This window comes from Physeter macrocephalus, unplaced genomic scaffold (assembly GCF_002837175.3).
Source record: "Physeter macrocephalus isolate SW-GA unplaced genomic scaffold, ASM283717v5 random_1156, whole genome shotgun sequence".
NCBI classification, from domain to species: Eukaryota; Metazoa; Chordata; class Mammalia; order Artiodactyla; family Physeteridae; genus Physeter; species Physeter macrocephalus.
The window spans coordinates 624-8,424 of record NW_021146778.1 but is presented as its reverse complement, the minus strand read 5'-3'; the positions used below and the strand labels follow the sequence as shown (position 1 = coordinate 8,424).

At 51.6% G+C, this 7,801-nt stretch overlaps 1 protein-coding gene across 1 annotated transcript in view; it reads right to left on the bottom strand.

The window, feature by feature from the left end:
- LOC114485504 (collagen alpha-1(III) chain-like) overlaps nt 1-7,783 on the bottom strand; it is a gene marked incomplete at its 5' end in the record, with an annotated part of 22,878 nt that extends 15,095 nt beyond the window's left edge. Inside the window, one exon of the mRNA XM_028487045.2 lies at nt 6,696-7,783. Coding sequence (XP_028342846.1) covers nt 6,696-7,783 — 1,088 coding nt within the window. The remainder of the gene's footprint in view (nt 1-6,695) is intronic.
- Nucleotides 7,784-7,801: the final 18 nt, after the last annotated feature.

The window sequence follows — 7,801 nt, the reverse complement described above, 5'->3', positions numbered from 1 at the left end:
GCCATGGCGGCTGAGCCTGCGCGTCCGGAGCCTGTGCTCCGCAACGGGAGAGGCCACAGCGGTGAGAGGTCCGCGTACCGCAAAAAAAAAAAAAAAAAGACTGTCCCTCTGATTCTGGGAAGTCCCTCATGGAGATACCGTAGGCTATCTGCCACGAAAAATTGGCCAGTTGGCCCTGGTAACTATTACATAGCACTGCTTGACAATGACGTTAACTCCAGATTATCCATCCTCACTTAGGAAAGGCATGGATAACCCCTCAGAATGGGTAATTACCTCAAACTACATATACAGTTGACCCTCAATAATGTGGGGTTAGGGCACCAACCCCCAGCTCAGTGGAAAATCCACGTGTAACTTTATAGGTTGTGTGGGCTATCTGCTGTTCCTCCCTATCTGCGGTTCTGCATGAGCGTGGACTCAACCAACAGTGGAGAGTGTACGACTGAAGTATTTATGGAAAACAATCCACACGAGTGGACCCATGCACTCGTGTTGTTCAAGGGTCAACTGAACCTGGCTTTGGAATGCATCTTCTGGAATCTAAACCACTTACATCTATCTGTGTGGGACATTTTAAGTCATGAACTGGGCTACCCCATAACGAGGTATCCATTTGATCCTCAAAACAACCTCAGCATAGGGGTTAGTCCCATTCTGGGAACAAGAAAACCAGCATGTTCTGATTTAAATCCCATCACCTACCCCTTTGCTCCTTCACCTCACTGTTTCCTGTGCTTTCATTAGCCAGTTATCAAAACTTATTTTCTTTCACAAACCCCCAGCAAGTAAAACTGTCCTCTCTCCTGGCCACTCCCTTAGATCACTCTGGACCGGCCAGGGAGGTTTGTGAGCCCTCTGCAGGCCCCAACACCCTAATTACCCACTTTCAGGTTGACTGGGATTTTGCAAACAGGGGCACTCCCATCTGCCAAGCTCTACAAGTTAAAGAGGTTTTTGTGGTTTCAGGTCCATTGCTCCGCCTCCTCTCCCTGACCGACTCCCAAAGAGAGGGAAAGAGTGCTGAGTAACAGCTCTAAAATACTTACTCTAGCCTAGATCCCACTGCAGACAGGGGCTGGGTCAGCCAAGAGAATCCCCCCTCCACTCCGCCCCCCAACCCTGGGAGGTTCAGAGCTCAGGACTGCTGAGACTACCCCCTACCTGCCAAGGGCCTAGATCCACCTCCAAAGCACCTCTCCCTCCCTAACAGGCACTCGTTTCCCGGTTAGGTTAAAACTCAAACTCCCTGCCCAGAACAGGGGACAGGCAGCTGAAGGTTCCTGGGGAAGGCGTCCTTCCCTTCTCCCCTTCAAAGGGTGTCCTAATTGTGTGCTTTCTTCACAAGAGAAGAAAGTGATTTGAACTACAGGAAAAGAGCTTCAAGCCCTCGTTTATCAAGGCTAACCTAACAGTTCTTTGCCAGAGGTGCACAATATAACCAGCTATGGAGTTTAAAACAAACAAAGAACAACCATAATGCCATTATCACCCTTGACAAATAATTCCTTAATATAATCTAAACTGATCAGTTATCCTCAATTGTCACCAAAATTTCTTCTTAGAGCCTGTTTGTTCGAATCAGGATTCAAACAAGATCCACACATGCATCTGACTGACGACTCAACTCTTTTCATCCATAACACTTCCCTCTTTTAAAAATGTTTATTTTTTTAATTGAACGTGATATACAATATTATATAAGTTACAGGTGGATAATACAGTGAGTCATGATTTTTAAAAGTTATACTCCATTTATAGTTATTATAAAATATTGGCTATATTCCCTGTGTTGTACAATATATCCTTGTAGCTTATTTTATACATAGTAGTTTGTACCTCTTAGCCCCCTACCCCTATATTGCCCCTCCCTCCTTCCCTCTCTCCCCACTGGTAACCACTAGTTTGTTCTCTATATCTGTGAATCTGTTTCTTTTTGTTATGTTCACTAGTTTGTTGTATTTTTTTGAACGCCACTTATTTATTGACAAGATAATCTGCCTTGTAGAATTTCTCACATTCAGAAATTGGATAACTGCTACCTCATGGTCAATCAATGCGTTCCTCTAACCTCACAGATCTATGGTTCTATTAGGTGTGGGTTCAATTTTTATTTGGTGGAGGCAATTTTTATAGACAGCATGTGTACTTTCTACTACCACATTCATTGTAAGGCACTTAATGCCTGGTTGCTACACAGGTTGCTCTGATATGAACCCCCAAGCAACTGGCTTAGGTTCCTGAAGCCAGAAGAGTGTCTCCAGCACTCACAGAACCTGGATTCAAAACTGGAGTTCTTAACCACTATGGCAGATATGAATATACACATTTAAAAAGCTTTGCTTTGTAAAAATTGTGAATTACTGTTGTACACCTGAAACTTACATAATAATAATTTTTAAAAAGGCTCTGCTTTGGTTTCTTTTGTGGGGAAGGGGTTTATCTGAGAAAAAGTGTTTTTGATACTAAAACAACTTTGAAGACATATTCCAATTCCCTCATTTTACAGATGAAGAAACATAGGTACAGAGAAAGTATGGGGGTTGCTGGTATCCACAATGCTGGACACAAGCAGAATTACAAGTGAAATGAACACTCCTAACAATGGTGATCATTTATTATAGCTAGCACTTATTAGATGCTCTGTACCTGGCATTAAGCTAAAGGTTATGCTAAACATCTTGATTTTCACGACCCTATGAAATAGTTACTACCATTACTCCCATTTTGAGGATGAAGAAACAATGGTTTAGAGAGGCTGAGTAATTTGCCCAAGATTGCACACCAAGCTAGAAGCAAAGCTGGGACTCAAAATTACAGACTGTGTAATTCCACCCAGTCCACTGCTAGTGGTGAGGAAGGAAGGAGCCAGGGTCTGAAGTAGCTCTGACACCGTGAGGTCTTCATGCAATGAAGACTGACTAATCCACATGGATGCCCCAGAGTACAACCAGTTGTGGGGTTGGTGGGGGAGGGAAGATGGGAAAGGGTCCAAACCCATGAAGAAAACTGAGACTGGGAGTGGAGGTTTATTTGGGGCCAGTTCAGTGTGGTGGCAGATTCCTGGGGTTGCCATGGGTTAGCTGGGATTATAAGCCTTTTTAATTTTGTGTCACCAGTTAGCTGCACTTCAAAGAGACACAGAAAAAAATGATGCCCAGAATATAAATATTCAAGTCTCAGGCCCTGCCCCCGACTTTCCTCTAAAGAGAAATGAAGAAAAAGATCACAGTACTGGTGTTTTCTTACTACACAAAGTTAGAAGTGTCAGACAATCAACCCACTGATTCCCTGCTAGGGTTGCTGGAAGCTTGTGGGGATGATATGCTCTCAAGTCTCTACCTACTACATGTACACCAGCCACAGCAAATTTTTAGTTCAGTTAGGCTCGCCTTTCCCCACAGCCCTGAGAGAACACGAACGCTCCGCCAAAAATAATCTTTACGAAAGGCAAATAAATTAAAACTTATTTTTAAAACATTCATCATAACACATTCCAAAGAAAAAACAGCCAATTACTTGGGTCATCAACCTTTAAGATTATCCATACTATGCCCTTCATGTCTGTGGATAAGCAAAAGCCCACTTTTAAGGAGACAGATCCCATATGTTTCAGCGAGTACTAATACAATACCAGAAAAGGAAAGTTCAACACTCTCCAACCCCTCATTTTACAGGTGGAGAAAACGGAGACCCAGAAAAAGTCCCAGAAAATCCCACAGTTTCAGTCTCCCAGAGATGGTACAACAGAAAACACATGCCAGGCACCAAGCTAAATACTTCACACATATCATCACAGTGAATGCTCACAATGGTCCCATGAGGCAGATAAATCATTTAATTTCTAGAATACAAATGGAGAGGCTGAGGCACAGAGTGGTTAAGTATCCTGCAGAAGGAGGCACAGCTAAGCAAGTGGTTGAGCTGGCATTCGAACCCATGCAGTTTTGACCCCAGAACCTTTGCTATGTATCACTTCTTTAACTAAGACATCTTGCCTCTCTCATACTTAGAGTTGTGGTTAAAAGAAGGAAAAAATATTTAATGTTTTCAAAATATTCTAAGGGAAGAAAATACAAAAAACCAAAATGCAAATCCCAAGATTTAAAACTACTAAGACACAGAAGCTTAAACCAGACCAGAGAACCCCACAAGAAAGAGGGAATATAGCAAAACATCTTTTATTACTAGTTACTGCATGTGTCCCTTAAAGAACTAAAATAACAGCATCTGAGCCAAAAGGAGAGCTAAAAATAGGCATTTGCAGCAAGCTTTGGAAAGTTTTTGGCTTGCTTATGAGGCACCCAAAACATATGCATCACAGAACACAAAATTTCCCAAGACCACACTGTCATTCCATTGGTGTCTCATTTAAACTTGTCCAAGCTGTAAATAAAATCAGGACTGGAAAAGGGCCTTAGTGATCCATGTAAACTTCAAAGAAAGTGCCACCATCTACCCTGACCACAAAATTCTCCTTCAAAAAGCATCCAAGCCCTAACAACTGGCTTAAACAGAGGAGCTACTGAATTCAGAGTGTGTGTGTCAAAGACTATTCTGCAAATTCAAAACCAATGAGTAGACAAGACACTTTCTTACCTAACAAGAACAGCGTAAATCTACCGGACTCAGAATTTCGCTGTGGGCACTTAAAGCAAGTTGGCTTTTCTAAGAACTCAGAGGTAGATGCCAGCCAAGCTGTCCTCTTCCAACAATCAATAACCCCGGTGATGCACCCTATCAAGGGCCCCTGGATGCACAAAATGCCAGCTCAAGCACCCAATACCACCTGATGTCATGGATGATTTAAAACCCACAAGGCAGGTTCACTATTAGCTAAACAGCAGCAGCCAGAGTGAGTAGCCCCATTTAAACTTATGAGGAATGCTCTCTCCTGGGCATGATTATACCCCTTCGAGTTTAAAGAGGGGGGAAGGACCAAAGAGTGTCTTCAAGTTGCTATTCCTCCCTCTGTGGGTGGATCAGGAGGGATTTGCAAGAAAATGGAGGTTTCAGCACTGCCCTTTGCATAAGAGGGTTCTGGAAGGAACGGGGGGAAGGGGAGGAGGGCAAAAGGAAGAGAACACGGTTTGAGGTACTATTAGTAAACGCCAAATGTCCCCTCCTCCAAATGAAGCAACCTTAAAAGAAATAAAAATTACAACATGCCATTTTCAGAATTAGCTGTTCTGGTTCCCCTAGGACTACAAGGGATTCTATTCCCTTGAATGTGAAGGCATTAAGCTTCCCTTTCCCCATTTTGATGGTTTAAACCAGTCAGCCTCAATCAGCACTACAGAAAGGGAGGAGTTTTGAAAAAGCAATGCGGCTATGGCCACAGGCCATCATTCCAGCTCCAAGTGTGTTTTAACACCGATCCACTACAAAAAGACCCTGAACCGAAGAATCCAGCCCCACTGTGCCTCTACGCGCCGGCAAAGGGAGCAGGGCGGGCGCGCCCCCTACCAAAGCCGACGATCTATTTTTGGCAAAGGAAGGCGGAGCCGAACCTCCATATTCTGCACCGCCTCTCTCCCCCCAGCGCCACTGACAACGCTCTGTGGGGACTTCCCACCTTCCCCAGGGGGCCGGGTCCAAAAGGACCCAAAGCCGAGGAGGGAGAGGGAGGGCGCGGGGAGCGCCGGTCGGCGGTCACATGCCACTCGCCGCGCGGGGTGGCACCACGTTGTCCCGGCTGCGGAGGAATGCCGGGAAGGAGGAACGCGCACTCACCCCCGCGCACACGCACACTCCCGGCCGCGCCGCCCGCCCGCACCCGCCTTCCACCCCGAGCGCCGAGGCGGGCCCCGAGCGCCCAGGCCGAGCGGTCGCGAGCAGCCCGCGTGTCGGCGGCGCGGCACAAGGCGCCCAACTGTCACCCGCCCGCCCTCCCGGCCCTGCCACTCCCTCCCCCGCCGCCACACGCCCCTCGCGTCGCCGCATGCCCCCTTACTCGCCTCACATTTCCCCCTCACTGGATGCCCCGCACGCTCTCCATTCAGCTCCCTCTCAAGACGGAAGGTCCCCGGAATCAGGGAGGGAAAGCACCGAATTCAATGACACGTTGGGTTTCCTCTTCTCCCCATTCTGCCTGTAACCGACCCCTGAACCCATCGCCAATGGCCATTCTACCGCCTAATACTATCTACTCGAGAACAAAACTCGTTAACTTTTAAATCCCGAATCCGTATGGTCGGTATGAACTCATCGCCGGGCGTTTTGCTGCCTATGACATATACTCATTAAACATTTACAACATGGGGACGATCGCAACGCTACCAAAACGAGAAGCATGGGGCGGGGTGGTAAGAGGGGGCTTCCCCAGGAAGGTTCAGGCTGGAAACCGTCTCTTACACTAACATGCGGTAGGGGGAGAGGGCCCTTTTCACCGAAACCAGCGCCCACCCTCTCCCCGCGAGGTAGGCCCGGACCACGCCGTTGCCCACTAACCGCTGCGGCCCAGGCGGTGGCCGTAGCCTCCCGGAGGCCGGGCCCTCTGGCAGGAGCAGGTTCCTGAGTGTGTTGGGGGACAGGGCACGGCGACCCGAATGAGCCAGGAGATAATAAAAAAAAAAAAAAATCCCGAGTCACCACGACCAGTGGCGGACCCCCGGGCCCTAGAGGCCGCTGGGGGAGGGGACGCCTATGTCCCCGGAAGAGGCCCCGGACCCAGGACACCAAGCAGAAAGACCCACCTGGAGGAGACTGTCCGTTCACGGTGGCCAGGACCGGCGGCAACGCGTTCTTAGTCCACGGGTTCACCTTGGGCGGAGGGGCCTCCACGAAGTCTCGGCGCCCGGCGCCCGCGGCTCCGGCAGCTCCTCCGCCAGCGGCCGGCTCGCCGCCGCCGCCGCCCTCCTCCCCGTCGCTGACGGCCGGGCCCTCGGCGCCAGGCGGCTGCGGCGGCCGCGGGCTCTCGCGCTCCAGCTGCCCTGTGCCCTCCTTGTGTGGCTTGGCGCAGGGCGGCCGAGGTCTCCGGGCGCCGCCGTCCGGCTCTCCCCCTCCGACGTCGTTCGCCCCGGGCTCGCCCTTGCCCTCGGACGACGGCGGCGGCTTCTTCCTCACCAGCCCCCCGTGCTCTTCGGCCTGCAAGAGTGGGGCGCCCCCCGGCAGCAGCGGCTCCACCTGAGTGGCCATCTGCGCGCCCGCCCCCCCGGAGAAGCCGGGCGCGCCCGAGGCTGCCTCCCCCGCCTCGAACTTGGCTCTCCGAGCGCCCGCGACGCCTTCCTCCGGGGGGCGCTGGGCCCCAGTCCCGGCGGAGAGGGGGTCGGGGTTCACGCTAGGCGCGGCGCCCCTCCGGGTCGGATGCAGCCGCCGTAGATCCAAGGCCCGCTGGCCGGGCGGGGGGGGGGACGAAGGCCCCCCACTATGCGGTCCAGGCCTCCTCGGCGCGCGTCCCCCCCCGCCCGTTCCTCGCAAGGCGTCCCCACCCCGAGCCTGGCAGGCTTCTCGTCCCGTCCCTCCCTCCCCCCCGCCGCCGGGGCGGCCCGGGCTTCCCGGCTCGGGGGCTGCAGCAATATGGACGGACGGGGGAGAGGCGCGGCGAGCCGAGCTGACCACGCGATCCGCGGCAGGCGGCGGGCGGGCGCGCGCCTCGCGACGCAGCGGGCAAGGGGAGGGGAAGGCGCAACGGGGCCGCGCCCGCCGGGGCCGACAGTGGGCGACGGGAGGGCGAAGGCGGCGGGAGCGCGCGCGCAGGGCCTCGCAGCCCCGCCCCTTGCCCCGCCCCTCGCCTCCGATTTCTCGGCGCACCTCGGGGCTGGTGGGTGAGGGGTACTCAGACCTGACGGGGGCGAGCACG